Below are 23,205 nucleotides of genomic sequence, written 5' to 3'. Positions count from 1 at the left end.
GATGATTTTACGACTATTTGCTTTAGATTTCTTACATATAGCTCCTTTAAGTATCTGGCAACCCCATTTGAGGTCCTGACCCAAGGTTGGGGACCACTGCTGAAAGGAGTACAGTTCACAAACACTAGCTGAGCATCAGACCACATTCATATTGTAGCGTGGATCAACCTTTTCCACCACAGGCTACTGCAGTTTTTTTCAGAACCCCATGCATTCCCACAGCCAAAACAGCACTACCCTTATTCAGTTTATTTATTACCTGTGTTTTTCACGCAGTAGGCTACCTACTACTGTCTGCTAAATATCGTTGAGCTACTCCATGCTAACGTTAGCCCTATGCTTAACTTCCAGCTTTGCCAATTCACCACTTAAAGACGTCAGAAACATTGTATGTTGTCACAAAACGACCTCTCATTTTGAACATTTCTCACCTGTGTGCTGGCTCCAGCAGGTGGGCCTGCTGAACCGGACGCCATCATTGCGAGCGGACACTGCGCTGCGTTCATAGTGCTACGTAGAAATCGGAAATTTCAGAACTTAAAGTGTGGCTGTTGAAGTGCACAATCTGGCATACTTTATCGCTCCGCTTCTGCAATTGGTCCTCAGTGCTGTCTTAAATAGCACATATCACCGAAAACGTCGGAGTAAATTTCAAAAAAGGCGATATTCGGATAAACGTACCACGAAGAATATTAGAACTTAATAAAGTGACATATTAACAGCCTTAGCCTTACAATGGAAATTAAAACAGATTGAGCCATGCAGGAAATTCGTGCATGCCGGGCAAATGGATGTTTGTCACTGACATCAGTTTTTTCACTGCCAATCACGTGGTGTACCCTACATAAAGTGTTGAGTTGAATTATTTTAGTTCCTACGTTCCCTGAAGGCAGCGTGATAGGGGACGGTCCCTAGCCTTGTTGTTAAGCTGTCTGTCATGATTCCACACCCTTCTCAGTTGATGCCACGCCCCCACGCTAGATCAGGGCCAAAAGTCTGAAACTGAAAAGAAAAGTTCTGAAAGTGAAAAAAGATTTAAAAAGGTAAAACATAAGATCTGAATCTGAAAATATAAAACATGCAACTGAAAGTAATTTAGTAATTTAATTTATTCAAATGAACTGCCAGAGTGAATCATAATTATATTTAACCTGAAAAAACTTTTTCTACACTTATTTTTATTTTGAATTCATTGATGTATTTTTCAAAATTCACCAAGACCATGGTTTAAGTCAAAATGTCCTCCATGAAAACAGCCTATTGAGTGGCATTTGACTCAGTTTAAATTCCCTGTACTGGAGAGAAATAAATTAAAATTTCAAAATAAACTTTGTTTTGTTAATGGCTTGTTGTAGTGCTTGATCACTGGGCAGTTAAAAGTGGGAGATGGTGTGTTTGGAGTGATTTCTCAAAGCCTCAAAGTCTGCCTCTAGTAAACTTGTTGAGGAATTATTATTGATTTACAACCCTATCTATCTCCCACAGGTATATTCTGATCATCTAGCACTATTGAATACTTAATCTGAGTAAATGAACCTTTAAGTACTAACCAAGCCTCATCTGAACATATTAACTGATGGGGATTAGGAGCTTGCATAATCAATACCTACTAGGTCCACAAGACACTGATAGAAAGAGAGAGCTAATCTCATTGAAGATGTTTTACCTTCCAACAGCTTCATTACAAACACCAATACAATGTGTGTTTCTTATACAAATGTGCATACATATCTCTTTAACAGGTACAACTTTATTCCAAGGATCCAGAGGGTTCTGGGCAGAACATGGAAAACATCCAGTATCAAGCCAATCACAATGAAGGGGGGGAGCATTCCATTCTTATAAAATATAGAGCTTTAATTTATTAGTCAGCAACAACAATGGAAAGGGAAGATAGAGTAATTTACACAAGTCATTACAATAACATCACCTTTGTGCATGTAGTTTTTTTTTCTTTTTTTTCCATAAAGGTCTGATGATGCAAAAATACAAAACAAACAAAAAAACACTCAAAAACTACAGACACGTTTTTAAAAATACCAACAAATTGTACAACCTTTCTTTGCATTTTTTAATTTTTTTAAATTTTTTGCTGTATAACCCCTGGCCTCGTTTGGAAGAGACAATCAGAGGCTGTGATTGATTCTGGGAATGCAGACAGACATCCCAAATTGAGGAGCGGATACAGATACCTCTGTATGAATTATGGATGCATCTTCCCAGAGGCATTCAAGACAGCCTGAATACAAGCTAGACAATGTGTTTTAAAAGCCTTGAAATGTCAGCATGAGGGGAAAATGAATTGTTCCGGATGTTTAAGATCATATATTCTTATTCATGAAAATTACTTTCACTGATGTACTTGTGTTTTTAATAGAGTGTAAACATTCTAATCAATAGAACTATTACTCATGTTTTCTGACTCAAACTGCCTTTGTTTACATCATTAATATGCCATTGTATGATATTTCCCCTAATTTTGTGCTATCCAAACGCATATGTGAGATTGTTTCACTTGATGCTCTGACACAATCTATATTAATGTCAATGAAAAGATGCATCATGTTTTATACAGGGTATAATTGAAATCTTTAAAGCATTTGTTTTCCCCATTTTCCTGTTACTGAGAATGTCCCTCAGAGACCATACTGTACACCCCTAGAGATGAAAAACAGAAAAGAAATGACCACACAGTATCTTATCAGAATTACAGTACAAATACAGGTTCATGCACACAATGAAAGCCAGCTTCCCAATATTTTGGTTAGTGTCACAACATTGTTACAATGCTCTGTTGTGTATATGGGCAATTTTTTTTTTACCACATATGAATGTCAAAAGAAGAAAGAAGAAATTATGTCTCGAGTGCTGCCTGATCTGGACACCTCTTTCAGCTCGAGATGGATTTGTTTTGTTGTGTTTTTTTTTTTTTTGGTGGGTTTTTTTTTCCCTCTTTTTTTTAAACAGAAGTCAACTATAACTTGCCCGAGTGTGCTTGTTGCATTTGGCCCCAGCCAATGTCCCCTGAAAGTAAAAGAATAATGCCCTTTGTGCAAACTTTGACCCTTTATTGCACCTCAGTCTCATTTCAAAAGATGAACCATTAATAGATTTATAGGTTCAGTGTGTAGGATTTAGGGGCACATGTTGGCAGAAATAGAATATTATATTCGTAACCATGTTTTCATTTGTGTATACTCAAAACTAAGATTTGTTGGGGTTTTTTGTTACCTTAGAATGAGCCATTTATATCTACGTACAAAGCAGACCCTCTTCCAAGGAGTCTGCCATATTGTTTCTAAAGTAGCCCAGAATGGACAAACCAAACACTGGCTCTAGATAGGGCCATGTACGTTTTCACATCAGCCGCAGAGATATAAAAACTTTTTTTTTTTTTTTTTTATGTGAAACTGCTTTATTCAGTGTTTTTAGCACTTTAAATCACTTGGTCTGTTCATTTTGGAGTTAATAGTTCACCTTTGGAAAATGGTAGAAGTTTCAGTTGGCTGCCACTGTATCCTACACACTAGACCTTCAATAAAAAGTGATCTGATGCTTGCTTCTTTTATCTATGAATCTTTCTGAAACTTGCCAAAAGAAGCTGCGAGTGACTCAAAGTAGAGTACAGTTGAGATTGAAATAGTTCTAATACGTATCTGGGCTGAAAAGTAGCAAAGATGATGCATCATTTCACAATCAATCCTCCAACCAAGGAGGAAACAGAAGGGGGGCAAGCACCAGTTTCCTACCAAAAGGCCCAATTACACCAGTGAGAATATTTGGAGTCGTCTTGGGTTCCCACGGAGAAAGGATCGTTTCCCCATGATAACTGGGACCATGTGTCGATGGTCCCTTTGCAATATTAAGTCTCTGTCCGCATGCAGCCATGAAGGGGTTGCATCACAGGCGTTCCTGGAGTGTCCAAAGAAAAGAGTCCTGGCATCGAGTCAAAACAAGCAAGAAACAACAGAGATCCCATCACCCCTTATCGACAACTCATTTCCCCATCAAAACTTCTCACAGCTCGCTAACAGCTTACATGCCTGATAACACATTCCAAACAGTCGCCGAGGTCATATGATGCTGACAGATGAGTTTTGTAATGACAGTAACAGCAACAATAAAATTAACAACATCAATAATAACAATAATATTTGCCCCAAAGGTACCTATACACAAAGAGCATGTTTTTTCTATAAGTACAAAGAAATCCACAGAATGATACTATATACAACCTACAATAAATACTGTGTATCATATATCTTACTGTTTGAGAGGATGTATGTGGGGTTTTGTTTGTAAGCCTTTTTTTTCTCAGTTTGCCTTTTTTCGGTTTGTGGATTTTTTTTCACGTTTGCTACTCTCAATGAGTCTCTCCCAGTTTTCACAGGGTGGGGGGAAGGGTGGTTGAGGGTGTTTCAGACACAAAGCTGGGCTCCTCATGTCTCTATGTCTTCCTGCTCCTCGTTCTCATCCCCTTCCCCATGATGCCGGCGGTTGCGGGGCTTCTTCTGCTCCTTGAGCTCCTTCAGGTCTTTGGCCTTGAGGGCACCCAGCAGTGGGTCTCCGAACTGCCAGTAGTCCTGGCAGTACTGATTGATGAGGCTCATCTCTGGCTGGCTCAAGATGGTCAGCAGGTCTTTGTACTGGCCTGCGCTGGGGGTCCACTGGGTGCTGCTGGAGTGGAGAGAGGACGGCGTCAGCCCTCCGCCACCCTCCACCAGCACGTTGTTGACAGCGCGGCTTGACAGCACCACCAACTGCAACTTGACCAGCGTGTGTTTGAAGTTCTTCTCCGTGGCCGTACATTGGTACATACCGGAGTCAGAGGGCTGCAGAGATCGCAGGAGTAGACCTTGTTCTGTCTTCAAAATCCGACCATCAGAACGCATCTGCAGAGAAAAACAGCTCATAAAAACCTGTGATATATAACTGAATATTTTAATGATGCACCCACAGTAAATCAGTTAATCTCTTGCCCTTATTTCATTTTCTGGCTAGCTGCGTTATCATGTGAAAACATTTGGTCTCTACTGTTTAGCTAGCCTTGGCCGCTCTGCACTGCGCACCAACCAGGTTGGATGGGAGCTAGCTAGCGGCACCACTCATTGGGCAGTTACAGCTGGTAATACCATCCCACAGGGACAGCTTTGCTGCGGAAACATACTGGGCATCCTCCTGTCTCCCCCCAGGTGGCACCGGTGAGTAAGCAGCTTCACTTTAAGCCACAAAACTCCTTAATAAGCATTTTTAGCACCACTAACCCTTCTGGTGCTGCTAATGCTGTTAAAAGAGCTGACAGCAGTAACACAGTTGACCGTGCTAAATGGGTTTTGTGGGTCAACATTAAGCTGCTTATTCACTGGACTGTAGGGGAGACCAGAGGGTGGGCACAATGTTTCCACAGCAATGCTTACCAGCAGTAATCACTGAAGAAGCGGTGCCGCTAGCTAGCTCAACCCAACCAATGGGCAGTTAATCAGCATAGTGCTAGTATCACTACTAAAACGAAGAGTGGCAAATTTGACTCAGAGACTTTCATGCATAACTGGTCAAAATTACTCTCAGCAGTTAACCGTTAACAATAAATTGTTGACATCCCTACTGCTAACAATCTGGGTGGAAATCAATAGTGAAAACTGAGCAGTGGCTTTGGGGGGAAATACCAGTCACAAATGAAATGGGTTATAGTGTAGGATTTTCTTGGGGTTGTGTAAATAATGGGAGGAGGATCTGAACATGTCTGCGCTAGCAGATCAAAAAGCTATTGAAGTTGTCTTGGGCTCCCTAGGTGCCTGAACCAGAAGCATAGAGCATTTTGACCAGAAGTAAATTGGTTCAGAACCTGAAAAGTTGTGCTTAAACCAAAAATAGCAGGTTTTCCTTGACCTCAGTGGGTGTGTCATGCTTGTTTTTTGGATACAAACAAATATCTGTAATAACAGGACAAAAAGGTAATCAGCCCCCAGGTAATCAATCCCACCCGCCTTCTAGCTTCCTATTGTTTACTTCCATTGTGCATTGCGCATATGCCCTTCATTAATGACGCATGCTTGATTACAATGGCTCAACTCAAAACTGGTGGAAATGCAGGCTGGTTCATTAAATAGCACCATGGTTCCAAGAATCCTGAACAAAACTGGTTCAAGAATCCAAGCTAATTTGGTGAAAAGGGGGTAATACTGTCATGGTGACTAGTGCCTGGTTTTATTATCAAATCATGAGATAAAGATAACAGCTGTGCAACATCAGGTGAAAACAAAGTTATTTTGGATAAACCTGGCTGAATGAATCTAATTTAAATGATCTACACCTCCATATTTTTAGCCAATAGTCTTATTGTTTAGGTGTCATCACCTAAACAGATTCCACACCCATGAATCTGATCAGGTGATAACAACACATTTATTTATTAATTTTTAGTTCAGAGTCAGAAGTGCGAGGCAGCAGCAAAGTCGGCTCTGCCTGTGGGAATAGAGACCATCCAACAGAATAGTCAATAAAAGAGAGACAGCAACACTACATAGCTCCACAATAAAACTTTAACTAGTGCCTCAGGGTTATATATCATAGCAGAGGACTTTTTCACAGCTCCCCTTCATGTGTCTTTCCCTTGGGCCTGAGGACAGTCGGAGGTCTGTGTGAGAAATCAGGCATCATTCAATCAGAGCCTGAATCATTTAATCGTGTTAACAGATAATCGGAAAAAGAATTATGCCAGAGTAATTTTTCAAATGTGTCATACTGCATATAAATTTCCATCTCTCCTTGACAACAAAGTAACAAACTGAAATGAAATACAGGGGCCCACCTCCATATGAATATGTCCAAAAGAAATTTTTCATGTTCATCTGTGGAAATGCTCATCTACAACTAACCCATGTCAGTAAAGTTCTAGCCAATTCAATATGTCAGGAAGTTTGTATTGTGCTTTATATTGGATAAATATGAATGTTAGTAAAATACCCACAAGTACCATTATGCTTATATTACCATCATCTTTGAGAAATACACGATGTGGCGGCTCACCTCTTTTCTGCGATCGCTGTTATCTCTCTGCAGATGCCATTTGATAACAGCATGGGGAGAGCGGGCCTGACACTCCAGGAAGGTACTGCTTCCCTCCACCCCGTACTGCACCATCTCCAGAGTGTTCTTATTGGCTGCAGGGCATAGAGAGAGGGGGATTTCCATGGCAACCAAAACACTCATTACCATAAACTCCTTACAACCAAAATCTCAGTTGTGGCAAATCAAAGTCCTTTTAGCAATATGGCTGTCACAGATTACCATAAATCTGCCACAATGCTGTCATACAGCCCATAGCTATGAAACCTTGAACTGTTTGAGCAGCAATAATGAGATGTGTCATTGTTTTCATCCTTCTGAGTTCCTTAATAACCAAATAGAAGCAGAAAATAAAACTCAGGAAGGTAAAGAACAGGCGTCTTACCGTTAGAGTTGAAGCCTCGGCACTGGCGAATGGGGTTCCCGTACTTGACGTCCTGCCTCCGGCTACGTCTAAAGGGGTCAGACCAGTATTGCCGAATAAGGAGAGAAAAAAATCATAAAGCAACCGCAAGCCATTCAAAGCCATTCAACAATACATAAAGCCATTAAAGGGTAACTTAAGTATTTTTCAACTTGGACCCTATTTTCACATGTTTGTGTGTGAAAGTGACTAATGGAAATGAACATTTTTGAAACTGGTCCAGTGCTAAGCAAAATGGCTGCAGCCTGCAGTGATGACAGAGGCTGCAATGTAACCACAAGCATTTGTGCCCTGTCAATTTCCTTCCACTGTTAGTGCTTGTTTTGCCGCTGACAGGATCACATTACTATTCTAAATGTTTAACAACATTAGGAAAGGAATCCTGTAGAGACAGACCTTTCTACTGAAGAGTAAGATCCTTTTTGTTTCACCAGAAACAGCCCCAAATTTGCCATAACTACACCCACCAGACTCACTTTTATAAAACAGCTAATTAGCGTGTACAGAACCAGCATATTTTCACATCTAATTAAAGTTGAATTAAGGGTTTATTTCAACCAGACTTGTTTTGGTAATTGTTGGCACAGTAGATAGACTAACCCCAACAGCTTTAGTGAGTTTTATTTTGTTTCTGTCAACATTAAAAAAAGTGTTTTTACAATGATAAAACTACCGTTAATTTAAATGAGGTCTGACATGTTTGACGTTGGCAATTTTGGGGCCATTACTGATTAAATAAAAAGGACTAACTAAAAGATTTATCTCTGTAGAGTCCTTTCCCTAATGCTGTCAGACACTTAGAATAACAATCTGAGCCTATTAGTGGCAAAAGAAGCACTTTTAGTGAATGTAAATTGACAATGTATATTGCCCTGAGTGTTTACATTGCAGCCTGTTTCACCTCTGATGGCTGCTGCCTTCTCACGCAATACCAGATCAATTTCCAAAACAGCGGTTCCTGTTAGTCTCTTAGATGCAAAAACATGGGGAAAAAGGGTCCAGATTGAAAAATATCAAAGCTACCCTTTAAAATATCATAATCAAATGGATCTAACCGCAAACCATCACCCCAAGTATGTGACTTTACATCAATTACTGGTTACACTAATAATACCACAAGTATATGATTTATTAGTAGAGTGTTAACAACAGTTTACCCAAAGACTATGAAGAATATCAAAATACATTACAATGCCATTAAAACAGCCAGTCAGCCATTCAGGCAGTCTAAAGCATTATCCAACACACCAACTGAGTCAGTTAGGAGTTAGTGTAGTGCATGCTAACACTGCTTTTGGTGCTCACCTCTTCTGCGAGGCAGAGTACCTGGAGCAGGACTTGCCATCCCAGGCACAGTAAGGGTCTCTGGCCAGACAGCAGTCAGCACAGGCCTCACCGTACACGTCGCACCGGTGAAGAGCCAACTGGGTCAGCCCTATCACAGATGACACATACAGCTGTTGCTGTTGAGAGAGAAGAGGATGGAAAATCGTATTATACATAACGCTAGAGGACACTGATTTTAAAATAAGGGAAAGAGAAAACATCCTGAGGTTTTTAGGATAGCTGCAACAAGCAGAGCCAAATCAAAGGCAATGACGGACATTATTAAAACTTTCTACAGTCGATTTCAAGTTGAAAAGCTTTATTTCAATTCTACATATGAATTTTAGGGTTAACAAATTCAAGTGTCCAGTACTGAAAAGCTTCAAATAACTTGAATTCAATAAGCTCAATTTTGATCTCAAAATGTAAGTCCACATAAAAAATCTGGTTGGCTTGATCACATTCAGACACAAATATTCAAGACATGAGATTCAGACCTGAACATTTGGGATACCAGCAATGAGCAATCAAGCCTGGGTAACTGAATTTTCTATCCAAAATTGTGATTTGGAGATGAGCAATATAGTTTATAAAAAAATATTGCGATATTTTAAGGCTATATTGCAATACACGATATTTATCTCGATATTTTGAAATCTCTTCTAAACTACTAAAATACTAAATAAACTACTCATAATAATAAAGGCACATGTTAAGTTAATAAATTTCAGTATAGTTAAGTACTGTTATAATCAAGTTAAATGAAAAAAAAGATTACAATAAACTTAATAAAGTACTGCTACAATGAAGTTAAATAAAGTATTGTTATAATAAAATAAATCAAAGCAGAACCACTGGTGCATTTATTCTGAAGAACCCAGTTCGTCTTGGGCAGGAAGTGTTAATACTTTTGCTGCAAATTTGAAGCTTCCGGTCAACCGTTAGCGGTTAGCGGTTAGCTGTTAGCTGTTAGCGGAAAGTTACACCATTACAGCAGCACCATTAAAGGTGAGGATTTATTCAGTGTGAGCAGACTAACAGCTCTCCAGGTCATTTATTAATAATGTTTGCAAGTCCTACAGGTGCTCCGTGGTTGCAAAATGTGACTAAATGGTAGTGGTCTGGAGTCCTGAAGATAGAAAAACACACCTCAACCTGGAAATAGTGGTCTGGATGGGAGGAGGAGTGTGTGTGATGCTTCATGTTTGTGAGTCTTTATTTTTCTTTTTGTGACTGTATATATTTTATATTGTGTCTTTATACATCCCACTGGGAATAAGCCGCAATACAGTGAGCATGATCAATATAATGCCCACCCCTATTGTGAACCCTAAAAGGTTTTCAGTGGCTTATATGATGCACATCTTCTTGGCCATTATTTGCCTTACAAACCCAGACAGATGTCATGCGATGAGTGTAAAACCTAATCCTGCACTGTGCTAAAACTGCAGCAGGCTCTGGACGATCTGGGAGAATATTGAGCTCATGTCTATCCGGTTGCCATCATCTTTTTATGATCAGCTGTTAAAAATTTGTCAGTCTGGCAGGCTGTGTGTAACACAAACTCTCTGTGAAGTGATGTCATAGCATTTAGAAGAGGCCAAGTACTTTATTCACAGTGAAAGACAACTCTAAACTTTTAGTGTCCTTTTTTCTCTCGTCAATGTCTTCCTTAGATTTACAGCTTTCGTATGAGTTATGAAGGGAAGCAGCAGTGAAGAACAACTGTATATGTGTGGCTTATAACCTTTGAAATTGCATTAATTTCATTCCCTTTCTTTGTAAGATGGTTTCTTTTCTCTTTATGTGAGCAAAGATCAAACAAATCAGTTGCACAGACTTGCTTACCCTTTTGGATGAGATCTTCATGGATGTAATTGGAGTAGGGACCTTGATAGAGAAAAGAATACATTGAAGATACAGTTTGTTATCTCTCTAGCAGATGGAAAAAATGAAGAAAAAAAACAAGTAACAAAGAACAATAAACTTATGACAACGTGACAAGGTGTGGGTGGGAGAACAAATATGAAAGTACAAAGAAAGTTAGATGAATATAGTAGAAGAGAAAATGAAAGCTCACCTTGAAAACCTCTACCTCCTCAAGGACCAGCTCCTCAGTCTGCAGGTCATCTCTGGGCAGAACGATGACCTTCTGAACTGTTCCCTTGTCTGCGGACCACAACACACACACACACCTGTCATACCTGCAACCTTACATCCCTCCGCCTGTCAACAGTCCCTTGGGATTCCCATTTTATTCTCTCAGCAGCCTCCAACCAGGGATAATCCTCATATCAACAGGCTCCACTGTACTCCTCACCTCTGATTCGTGGCTCTCTTCACTTAAACTCTCCTCAATGACGTGAAGCTCCGTTTCACTTAGTGTACTCACTGCTGCCACCATGACAAACCTCCTCTGTCATCCTTAGCTCCCCTGTAGCCTTAACCTATTCATCTAGATGCCATATAAGACATTCCCCTGGCATGTTTGATTTCTGTTAAGAGTTAGGCATTCCTGTGAGCAGGATACCTGAGATTTATTATGACTTCTGCATTGAGCCCCAGTGCATTGCTGAATGGCGGCCTCTGACAGCAGCTGAAAAGACACACATTCCTCCACAGTGGCCCGCCATCACACACAAACCCATTAGTCGAACAAAGAAGCCAGTAAAGAGGCGTCATATACGATATGTGAGGGCTGCGTCCTGTGTGGTGGCTGCTGCTGTTATACATGGGGCCTTATTAAAGGTTCAAGGCATGCAGACAGACAGTCTTACACTGGTGGGCGAGATTAAGGTGATGGATGTCCTAACTGTACCCCCCTTCCTTCTCTTCTTCCTACCCACTATTTATTTTCTCTGCCTCCTGCTGTTGATCCACCCCTGCCCTCCAGGTACAAATCTCCTGGTGTTTACTTCATGTGAAAAGAGTGAGGTACAAACCTTTTGATTGGTTAAATTTCCACTCAAGCACAAAAGGCAAGAATGCTTTTCTCTTAATGATAAATGATTGCAGGGAGACAAGCCCTCCACTTACATGGGATTTATTTCCATGGGGGGATTTTTTTTCTCCATTATTCAGCATCTCACTGACACTGTCATTCACCATTCTGACTCTGTTTAAAGGGGTTCATGGGTTCAGACTGACATCATGTACATGTTAAGTCACTTAAAAAGTAATGATGATTTCAGAAGCAGACAAAAAGCAGAGATTTGGCTCCTTCCCTCTTTCAATCAAACTAAATCAAACACATTACAAAACACTCACCGGTTCCTAAGAAGAGCACCTCATAGTTGCCGTCTGCAGCTGTCACCTGGTCCACAGTGATGGTGGTGAACTCATAGTCCACATTGGTCCGAACCACCAGGGGGCGCTTGTGCACCGGGTACACAGCATTGTACATGGCAGGGTGATTCCTCATGAAGTTAATCACTTCATCTGGATAGTCCTTAGTGGACTTCATGTTAGGGGTGAACGTACCTCCAGGGCACTGAAAGACAAACACAGGCATTAACATTCTGAGCTCAGGTCAAAACCCATAAAATATAATTGACATAATCACATAAAAAGAAGCATATTTTGGAGCCTGTCTTGCAGTAGCATTCTGAGTTTGGTTATGCTGATGCCTGCATCTTGTTCACATGGTTTCTATTTGAGGTCTGAGTCAGAGAGGAGCTGTTATGCCAGCTTGCTGTGGGATTCATGTGTGGGGTCAGTGTGGATTTGAAACTTACCGTGCCAGGTCGAGGGTAGGGGATCTTCCCAGTGTAGGCCACCCACTGGTAATTGGGACCCTCCTTGTGGGCGAAGGGTCCGTTGAAGACCATGCGGATGTCAGCCATCGAGTAGACACACACTGCTGAGCCTTTGAAGACAGAGCTTTAAGTAGAAAGTAAAGAAAGAGAGGGGTCAGGAAAATGTATCTGGCAAAATAATGAAAATATCAACAACTTGGAAAATCTATCTTAAAACAGAGCCTATTACAGGTGTTAGCGTGCACTAACCCAGAGACGGAGAAGACGCCATATATCACAGGATTTTTTGTGTCTTGTGTTGGCTGTATGTAAACGTCTCCTGTAAGAGAATAAAAATAAATCACATCAGTGCAAACATAATGGTTGAAGGAAACATCACGCTCCACAGCACAAACTTTTCTTTACTAAAATTTACACAGCTTCTTAGTCAATCCAGCCTCTCTCAGCCAGAGGGACATTTAGGTTACTAACCCTTGAAAGGAGTGATGCCCTTACAAAGAAGCTGAAACTTCATTTTTGTTGAAAACACATGGAACTCACTATTGGATTTAGATAATGAGCAAAGTGGGATCTTGTGTTGTGTCTTGATGTTCTGTGAGAGTCCCTTGAAGTCATAATTGAATCAAAGGAGAAAAGGTCAAGGGTTCATGTGAGAATTTTTGTGCTGCTTATTAAATGTGAATGTGGTTTATTTATTGCCTTCAGCTTGGCCACAATAGTTCATGACAAGATCTAACTCTATTAGGCTATACTTGAGTACAGTGTAGAGCTTAGATCGGGCCCAAAAAATCCAGCCCAGCCCGGCCTGAGCCTGTGCACGTTATGTCCGGGACCGGCCCGGCCCGTCCAATTAACTGTAATTATGGGCCCAAGCCCAATTTAAACCTGACATTTTTCAATAAGTTGGCTGCTATAATTAAGAGTATTAAACCACAATTCTTGTTATTTGAATGACAGAAATATAAGATCTTAATGAATGGCGCAACACGGAAGCATGATTATGTAATAAAACAGGTGTTTATTTTAGGATCCAGGTGGTGAAAGGCTGTGCGCGCACAATGTTGCAACATTGTAACTAAGTTTGTTGTAACTTTATATGTCATACAAAGTGTGGTTTAATTTTCATTCATTCATTCATCTTCTAACCGCTTCATCCTCTTGAGGGTCGCGGGGGGGCTGGAGCCTATCCCAGCTGACATCGGGCGAGAGGCAGGGTACACCCTGGACAGGTCACCAGACTATCGCAGGGCTGACACATAGAGACAAACAACCATTCACGCTCACATTCACACCTATGGACAATTTAGAGTTTTCAATGAACCTAGTCCCCAATCTGCATGTCTTTGGACTGTGGGAGGAAGCCGGAGTGCCCGGAGAGAACCCACGCTGACACGGGGAGAACATGCAAACTCTGCACAGAAGGGCTCCCACGCCCGGGATCGAACCGGCAACCCTCTTGCTGTGAGGCGAGAGTGCTAACTACCACACCACCATGCCGCTGTGGTTTAATTTTATTTTTTATAATACTGTAGCGTCCGCCAGGATGTGTGGAAAGGATGACGCAGTTATTCGGCAATTAAATCACCGTTTATTGCTCAACAGTACAGGTTACTGTTGGCCGTAACCACGCCAAAACAACCAACAAACAACAACTTAGCTGTAACTCCATCTGTGCACTCCTGCTCTCTCCTCCAGCTCGCTCATACACACACCAGCACGCGCACTCACACAGCCCTCCTCATCCCCGTCACACTCGTACCCCGCACCCCATTCAATCCCAAACGTGCCATTAACTCACAGAACACTGACATTATAACAGAACATTTACTGCAGGGTCACTACAATACATAGCCTATAACATTATCAAATCATAGTTTAAAAAAAAAATAAAACATGCTCATAATGGCAATGTTACTATGCTGTTTAAAAAGTACAATGTTTACTGTGTTAAACATTTTAATTTTGCGTGTTACCACACTAATATTTGTTAATTAGCACTAACCACAGCTGAAGCTCATGGGAATTTCATTCATTTTGCAGGTATTTGGTTAGAAACTAAAGTACATTCATTCATTTTTTTCCCATGACTGTTTATTCTGTTGGTGGCCGAGCGGGGGCTAGAGCCTATCCCAGCTGATTTTGGGCAAGAGGTGGGGTACACCCTGAACAGGTTGCCAGACTATCACAGGGTTGACACAGAGACCGAAAACCATTCGAGCTCACATTAACACCTACAGCCAATTTAAGAGTCACCAGTTAACCTAACCTCCATGTCTTTGGATTGTGGGATGAAGCTGGGGTACCTGGAGAAAACCCACAATGACACAGAGAGAAAATGCAAACTCTGCACAGAATGTGCTTACAGTCTATACAGTCTTCACAGTCTATGGCTGACAGGCATGTAGGAGTTAGTAGCATAAAGAGCAAAAGTCTGCGTAAGGAGAAAGGTTGGAGTGGTGAATATCAAACACCTTCCCCAGCAGACCGGTGTTTGTGTCCCGTGTAAAACCAAATGAACTTTTAATTAATTTAAGGTATGTTGTTACGTAATGTACAGTACAATACATTACTTTATGTCAAGTATGTAACATTCAACAATGTTTCTTTTCCTAAACCTAAACTATTTAACTTTACTTTCCTAAACCTAAGCAAAGTGACATTACTTAATGTGCGTGACTTTATGTTAAAGGTGCTAATTCACTGATTTGTTAAGTCTTATAAGAACTGTTGTATGAAGATACCTTTCTTTGATAGCCATTAGTCAATCACAAAGTAGCCACGCACAAAAGCATTCCCTGGTTTATTGTCTATTTCACTTTAAATGGAATGAAAATTTTTAAAATGAAAATTCTGCTTATTTAAGAAGACTTGAATTTAGTGGTTGGGACATTAACTAGGAAAAGTACAATCAGACCTCTTTCTGTAATCAATGGAGTTGCCCCCTGCTGGCTATTAGAAAGAATGCAGGGTTACGGTGCTTCACTTTTGAGACCCAAAGGTTACATCCTTCTTTTATACGTTCTTTGCTAGAAACAGACTAACAGACTATCAGTCTGATAGAAATAACAAAAGGCAAAAAAGTGAGTCTCCTCCATCCAAACAGCCCTCCTGCCATTCTCATATCCTGCCGACGGAAACAGTAGGTGTAAAATCACAGCAATCGACTTTGTGCAACAGAAAACTGAATGATGGCCTCAGGAAGGACACAGAAGGTGAAGGTTTTATTGACAAGATAATACATCATAACTGAATCTTGAGAGGCTTTATCACCTAACCTCAACAAAGCAATCAAATCCAAGAGTCAGACACAGAGAAGTGCTATTTAACAGCAGAGCTGAGAAATCAAACAGTCTGGTTCTACGTGACTGCTGAACCACCTGAGACTGCTCCAAGGAGACAGGACATTTGAAAACAATGAGCAGGGATTCTCCTCTTCCTGTGTCCATAGTTCATGTCGTCTATTTCGAGGGAAAGGAAATATCTCTTCTTTCCCGAAAGAGAACTGCATCATGTACTCATAAGCCAATTCTGGAGGTCTCTAAATCACAAACGTTCACAAACTCTGTCCTACAGAGCTCTGACATTGGACACTTCCTGATACACATAATCTTTTTGCTGATCTGAAAGGTCCATAGCAACAAATAAAGATGAGCTAAACATGTGATAGGTGATAAGTCTCACAGCCGTTCTGTACCTGACCTAAATACAAGTCCCAGGAGGTAAGTACACTGCCAACAATAGGACAAGGGCCTTCGGCACAAAACGGGGAATGTGCATCCAACCTAGTTACGCAGGGGAATGACCGTGGACTAAAGATGTGATTAGTGAGAGAGTCAACAAGCGAGAGATGGAAGGATCAAGCTAAAAATATGACTATTAGTGGTTGGAAAGTGTGGAAACAGAAGGTGAACTGATCGATGCAAAAAGAAAAAGTATACTAATTCAGATTTATGCACTGCCAGTCCCGTATAGACTAGCATGAGAAATTAGCTGTCAGGCTGCTATGCAGACAGAATGATACATGGATGGTGTAAGCATTGTGTTTGAATCTGAACTGCTGTGCTCTGGTCCTGTCCAGTAAGTCTGTACAGTCAAGCCTTCCTCTGGGGACTGTCTACAGCCGTGAGCTCATTCCTGGAGAAAAGGATAAAGCTGAGAGATAGCAGGCACATTGTCCTTATTTCTCAGTACCGAATCCCCCAAAGTTACACCCATACACACACACTCACACACACCACCGTGCCATCTTCCACAGCTGCCACAGCCGGAGTAGTGGAACGGTCATGGGTTAGCATGGACGCAGCACGACGGGCTGCCATGGGTGTCACACAACAGATGATCCTTGTCATGACATACAGCTGTTGCGCTGCAGAAAAGAGCATTTTGCACGCAAGAACGCATCACTGTGCGTATACAGACAAGACGCCTCTGAGGCCAAGATAGGGCTATCATGGACGGCATTCAGTCGCTCAAAACAGATCACGCCTTAAGGAAATCATGGAAAAATAGGCACTATATGATTTGCAATAAAAGCTATCCTGACAGGGCAATGATGATTTAGCTCCAGGGGATATCATGTGTTAATAACAGCTCTGAAAGGATCCATATCCCACAACCTCTTTTTCTGTAACTGTATGGCAATAAAATCTCAGCCGCTGTACATCCCATTTCTTAAAAAAATATTTCATTTTCTACTTGGATTGTTTTGTCTTTTTTAAAGTCTGCTGTCCATTCCTCGAAGTGTCTCCCCTTCTGTCCCTCTTTTGCTGTTGCTCAGCCATTTTATCTCTAGTATAGACTTGTTTTAAAGTGCTCCACATCTAAGATGCAGGAGCTCCTTCCTATTTCTGTATGTTATTGAGTAAAAATCATTTTAGCACTGTGTTTTCAATCACTGTGGGTCATTTAGGTCCAAGATGTCAGGTAGAGCCAATAAATGCTGCATATTCCAACTGTAAAAACTCCCCAGGTCTCAGGCGTGCTTTGCCATAATGTCTTTCTACACAAGACCACTACACTAAGAACACAGCTGGTCTTGATATTTCAACAAACTTCTCAGTGCCTGTAGAGTGGTTTTATTAAAACTCTTAAAGAAAGGGGAAAAGTTTAAGAATCTGTTTACTCAAGCATGGCTAACTGCGTTTTCCTAACTTATCCTGGCTTTAAACATTTTGGGGAAACATGCATATAGGCTTTCTTGGCAAGAGTTTGATGAGAAGGTTGATATTTCCCTTAAAATCTGTATGGCAATTATGAAGCTACAGCCAGCGGCCAGTTAGCTTACCTTAGCATAAGTACTAGAAATAGGGTAAAATACTGTAGCTAGCCTAGCTACAGTATACCATAATACTGCTGGGTGCTGCAGGATGATTTTGTTGAATTTGGCCATACTGAACACAAAGTCACAAGAGACTTCAGAATCTTCTAACTTTCAGCAAGACAGCGAGTAGGCTGTAGCTTCATATTGTCTGTAAAGTCATGACAGTGCTATAAATCTTGTTATCTAACTCTCAGTAAGACAGTGCTGAGCGTATTTTATTTATTTATTTTTCAATGTCTACTTAGTCCTTTTTGACACCATATCTGTTCGGTAATAGGAAGCTACAGTCGACAGCCAGTTAGCTTAGCTTAACATACTGGAAACAGGGTAAAATAGCTAACTTTGCCCTGTCCAAAGGCAATATATCTGCTTTTCAACACCTTAAAGTTCAACAAGTGCGAGAGCTCATATGCAGGAATATTTCTTGGCACTGGAATCCTGGCAACTCTTGTAATTTTTAAACATAGGCTATACAGTATAACATGGCAATTATTGAGCTTTAAACATGCTGGTAGGTTGATCTTGTTAATTTGGACTGGCCAGGTGTTTCCTCTGGCTCCAGTCTTTCTTTTAAGCTAAGGTAAGCTACGCTAAGATAGGATAATTGTCTCCTGGCTGTACTTTATATTGAGTGTACAGTCATGAAAGTGGTACCTTCTTATCTTACTCTCTTCAAGAATGGGAAGACTGCTATGTGTGGTTCTCGAAATGTTCAACTAGTCCTTTAATGACCTAAATCCAATGTGCATTTAATGTGTAATAGTTAAAGACAAATTTGCCCTTGAGAAATCCTAAAATCTTCCTCTTCCCGCTGTAAACACAAAGTCTCCAGCGAGACATGTGAAGCCATTAACATGAAACTCAGTCATATCCAATTTACTGTCCCCTCTAGGAGTCCTTGGCAGGGATGGCTGCTCTGCAAACTGACATGTAGTCTTCTCTATGGGCATGTCTACCCTGTCATGCCTGTTCTTGGTCATTCACTAGCCTGTTCCACTACACATTTACAGCCATACTCAAGCAATGTCCGTAAAATCATCACCAGCGCCAAACACTGACGACTCTCCAACTCTGTCACAGAACCACTCTACGCTGCACGCCCATGTCAACACTGACCTGACCAGTAAAGACAGAACCCTCATTTGTAAAGGCTAAAGTGGGCCCATTCACACTCAGAACAGCTCTCACATCATTCTGGTGAAGTGGCTGCACACACGAAAAGGCCACAGAGTTTTCAAGTGTGTGTCACTCTTTTAGTTGTTCAAAGAGGGATAAAATAAATGTCACCTGTAAAAACAAAGCAGTGCTTTTAGAACTGCAGGCAGGTTGAGATAAAATGAGTGTCAGGGAGATAAAGAGACAAAAAACGATCATCAGATTCAACAGGCATGGCTTTTTTCATTCTTGAGATTAGTTCAAGAGCAACAGTTGTCTCACACATCAGTCCCCTATCACTATTTGGCTCTATTTTAAACCAGTGAGACAGAAAGGGAAAGAGCTTCCCCTGGAGAGGCTAATAGTCTCACACTCACAGACATTCCTGCTTGGTGATCTGATCTGTCCACCATCGGGCCACCCCCTTTACACACACAAAAAACAGACACTTTTGTTTAAGACATCTTGAAAGACAACTACAGTGGTGGGATTATGAGTGTCATTTTCATTACAGTATGCAGTACGGGCCAGGTGATGGGAGTGGACTGCTATATGGGCCAAGGACTGAGAGCTGGTGTGTGTGTGTGTGTGTGTGTGTGTGTGTGTGTGTGCGCGTGTTTGCACAAGCACACTCCTGGCAGGTGCTGCAGTGGAAACAGACCCTGCAGTAGACTGTTCTCTACTTAATATTTTATATGTTATCATACATGACAAGAACCTGAAAATGAATATGTCTGAAATAAATCCATGTCATTTTTTGTATTTTTTTCTTTGCCATTCAATACCTACTGTCAAAATGATTAACTGCCAAAGAAGAGATTTCTTTCAAACAGGCTGTGACAAAAGTACTTGACTAATAATGAAATAAAATGAAAACTAAGTAGTGTTATACTACAAAAAGTAGTATTTCAGTGTTAAAACAAATTTTGCCATAACATGTCACAGATTGACAAAATGTTTTAATATTTAAAAGAGACTTGCTGCTTTTCAGTATTTTGTCTTTCAGTAAGTAACCAAAGTGGGCTGCTCGGTGGTGTAGTGGTTAGAATTGTTGCCTCACAGGAAGAGAGTTCCCGGCTCAAACCCTGGGGTGGGGGAGCGCCTCTGTGTGGAGCTGCCATGTTCTCCCAGGGGAACTCTAAATTGGCCGTAGGTGTCTATCTCTATGTGTCAGCCCTGTGATGGTCTGGCGACCTGTCCAGGGACCTGTCTCACCCAATTTCAGCTGGGCTCCCCAATTTTGGATCATATTCCTGCTGGAACATGTCCAGTTGTGTTCAGAAGCTTGTATTGCTCATTTTTCACAGTAAATAAACGCCGCTATTGTTCATTACTGTCATTACCCGGCTGCCAGTAACGATGCAGAGACCAGAGAGAAATAAACAGAAATGTGCTAAACATCGTCTTCTCAAACAAAGGGTGAACACAGATGTTGGAGCACAGATAGTATGAGGAAACTAAAGTGTTTTTCAACAATTAAAGCATGTAAAAATATTCAAGTAGAAACCTTCTATTTAAATCTATTTAAATGTTTTACTTGCAAAAATATGATGCCTTCCTAAATATTGTGGGTGTTGGTCAGATAAAACTAGCAATTTAACATTTTAAAGACCAAATGATTACTCAGTTAATAGAGAAAATAATCTGCAGATTATCTAGTAATAACAATAGTCAGTAGGTTTAAGGCTAGATGTGTTAGATGTAATCCGGCAAAAGAGCAGTGAAGCAAAAGGAAAAGGCATCACAGGGCTGACAGCATATGTGATTGACAACGAAATATCTACAACACCCCCCAACCACACCAATTATTCTACAGATCACCAGGCCAATTGAAAATATTGAAAGAGACCACAGCGTTATCTCCATGTGCAGGTGCGAAGATTTTTGTACTTACGCAGCTCATCAAAGTGCGTCTCCATGCCGTCGGCGCCGGGCACTGAGCAGATGAGCCTGGCCTTCAGGAAGGTGCTCCACTTGTTAACCAGACAGCAGTGGCCTCCATCATCGTTCTGTATTGGAGAGGGTGGAGACAGGAAACAGTTTCCCCATCACTCGCTCAAACTCACATCCTCCTCTGTCTTCCTAATGAAAACAAACCCAGGTGGAGCCACCCACACACACTATACAGTACATGTTGGTTTGCAAAGCCAGGAAGCTAAAAGGAAGGGGTGGGGAGTGGTGAGATGGTAAACACTGTCTCCTCCTATTTAGACTCTTCCATCTGTGGTGGAGCGAGGCCAGGATCTATCCCACTAAGAAAGAGCTGAGACCAGTATGTGCTTTAAATTCCTCCATAATCAGTATCTTTAGCGAAAGCTGATGAGAAAGCATGTATATTTTAATATTTCATTTTAAAGGGTGGATGTAAGCTTCTGATTCCTTATGCACTTCTGATGAATCCCATTTTGGGAGTTGAAGTGTTTTTCTAATTTCCAGTGTGACTACAGTATGTGGCAGAGTGTATTTTTGGTGGTATGCAGGGTGCAGAGAGTGGCAGTAAGAGTATCCAGATGTGTGGCAAGTAAGAATGACGGGACCGGGTCTCTGGAGGCTGCTGTGTGCCGGGTCAGCACCTGACCTCCTCAAATAATTACAAAAGGTGAACAGCTGAGGCGACGAGCACACGTATGGCACATTTTCTCACTTACACCCGTGCTCACACACCCCACTGTAACACTTATATATGCACGCAAAACCATAAGGGAATGTGTACACTCACACTCACACTGCATAAACACCAAAAGTTGCCTCATGAGCTCTCCAGAGACTTTTGTTGTTATTTGTTTTGTTGCTTGGCTCACTTTGTATTTCTAGGGCACAAACGCTTTTGTGGAGGAAGTCTACTTTAAGTGAGACGGACTCTAAAAGAAAGGTTTTTTTCTTTGCTGCCATGTACACTAAAAGCTTCAAGTGTTTTAGGACTACCAGGGAGAAGAGGTCAGAAGATCACAGGGTCAGAAGTCAGAGGGCGACCTCCCAGACAGAAGGAAGCATTGTAGACAGGAAGGTTAAAGACATGTGGATTCCAGCACGTCAGCGTTGGCCAAATACTGGATTGCCTCAGGAGCCTCCAGCCTGTTTTCCATATCGATGCAGGTTTTCTTTTCATTATGTTTACACCCAAAAACAAACATGCTTCTCGCTGTGTACACACCAGGCAGATGCGTCCTATACGCGACTGGGTCACAGGACTCTGGCCCATCTCGGAGGATTTCTCCCGAAAGAAGAAATACAGCTTGTCGTCATTTCTCTCTGCGCTGTCGGGGATGAGGTGTACATGGATGAAAGTGGGGTCTGTGGGGAGAAGAGGTGGTGAGATGTTTAGGCAGAGAATGAATTTGGGAAAGCATCTGGCTGAAATCTTTTCGAAACTATCAGCGTTTCCTGTTTATCACTTGTTGAGGGACTCTAAACACGTTAACACCAAAATCTTTTCATTTCAGCCATACATTTGGAACCCTGTTTTTTCGTCGTATATTGAAAAACCATGCAGGAAGGCTTCACAAGCTGGATGAAAGCCTGATGTATCATTTATAGGCTAAATAGGACATTTACCGTTTAACCATCTGGAGTTGTACTGATCTGTTCGCATGGCAGTCTTTGTTCCCAAAGTACGGAAAATGGCAGAGTCTGTTCCCATAAAGTCAACATAGACCCCAGCGTACAGTTCACCATCTGAGAAAGAGAGAAAACAGCTCAGTTTAGTGAAATTCCTTGACTCTGACATTCCAGCACCGCCCTTGGCACAACACACCAAGGCTTTTATTTCAAAATTTATATTTAGAAGCCACCATCTGAGGACTCTTTATTCCACAATACAGATGCTCAGCTCAACAAAGTTATCATCTACATAATTATCTCATTTCGACATACAGTGATAAGGATGATACTGCCACTCAAGATGCTAGTGGTCAACCCCCCAATAGTTTCTAAAAAGTTATGAGAAAGGAACTGATGACGTAACTGTAATTTGTTAGAAAGCTTTCTGCAAAGGATGATGTACTTTTAATAGTCTAATTTACAGAAGAAGAAAAAAAACAGCATTCCATTGATTATTAGCCAAGCCTTGTCACCCTTGGGCTATTTGTTATGCCTGTTAAGCTTTATATTCTAGCATTGTACATAATGTAGTTTACAATAGAGTTTTTCTGTGAGGT

The 23,205-nt window shown here is 41.2% G+C and overlaps 1 protein-coding gene across 5 annotated transcripts in view; it reads right to left on the bottom strand.

Annotated features, from left to right (window-relative positions):
• Positions 1-1,730: 1,730 nt before the first annotated feature.
• The window catches only part of LOC125891994 (semaphorin-3F-like), an 85,698-nt gene continuing 64,223 nt past the window's right edge, over positions 1,731-23,205 (bottom strand). For 3 of the 5 annotated variants that reach the window (XM_049581682.1, XM_049581700.1, XM_049581715.1), the window contains 12 exons: positions 22,604-22,723; positions 22,203-22,342; positions 20,943-21,057; positions 12,823-12,892; positions 12,553-12,697; positions 12,086-12,308; positions 10,899-10,987; positions 10,667-10,708; positions 8,799-8,955; positions 7,454-7,537; positions 7,030-7,163; positions 1,731-4,892 (listed from right to left, as the gene is read on the bottom strand). In XM_049581682.1, the coding sequence (XP_049437639.1) occupies positions 4,440-4,892; positions 7,030-7,163; positions 7,454-7,537; positions 8,799-8,955; positions 10,667-10,708; positions 10,899-10,987; positions 12,086-12,308; positions 12,553-12,697; positions 12,823-12,892; positions 20,943-21,057; positions 22,203-22,342; positions 22,604-22,723 (1,772 nt within the window). In that variant the 3' untranslated portion in view covers positions 1,731-4,439. Of the gene's footprint in view, positions 4,893-7,029; positions 7,164-7,453; positions 7,538-8,797; positions 8,956-10,666; positions 10,709-10,898; positions 10,988-12,085; positions 12,309-12,552; positions 12,698-12,822; positions 12,893-20,942; positions 21,058-22,202; positions 22,343-22,603; positions 22,724-23,205 lie in introns of all 5 variants that reach the window. The other 2 variants (XM_049581692.1, XM_049581709.1) reach the window with 1 other exon arrangement.

The sequence above is a fragment of the Epinephelus fuscoguttatus genome, linkage group LG1 (assembly GCF_011397635.1).
Source record: "Epinephelus fuscoguttatus linkage group LG1, E.fuscoguttatus.final_Chr_v1".
Lineage (NCBI taxonomy): Eukaryota > Metazoa > Chordata > Actinopteri > Perciformes > Serranidae > Epinephelus > Epinephelus fuscoguttatus.
The sequence above is the reverse complement of the archived record's forward strand: the minus strand, read 5'-3'. Positions and strand labels throughout refer to the sequence as shown.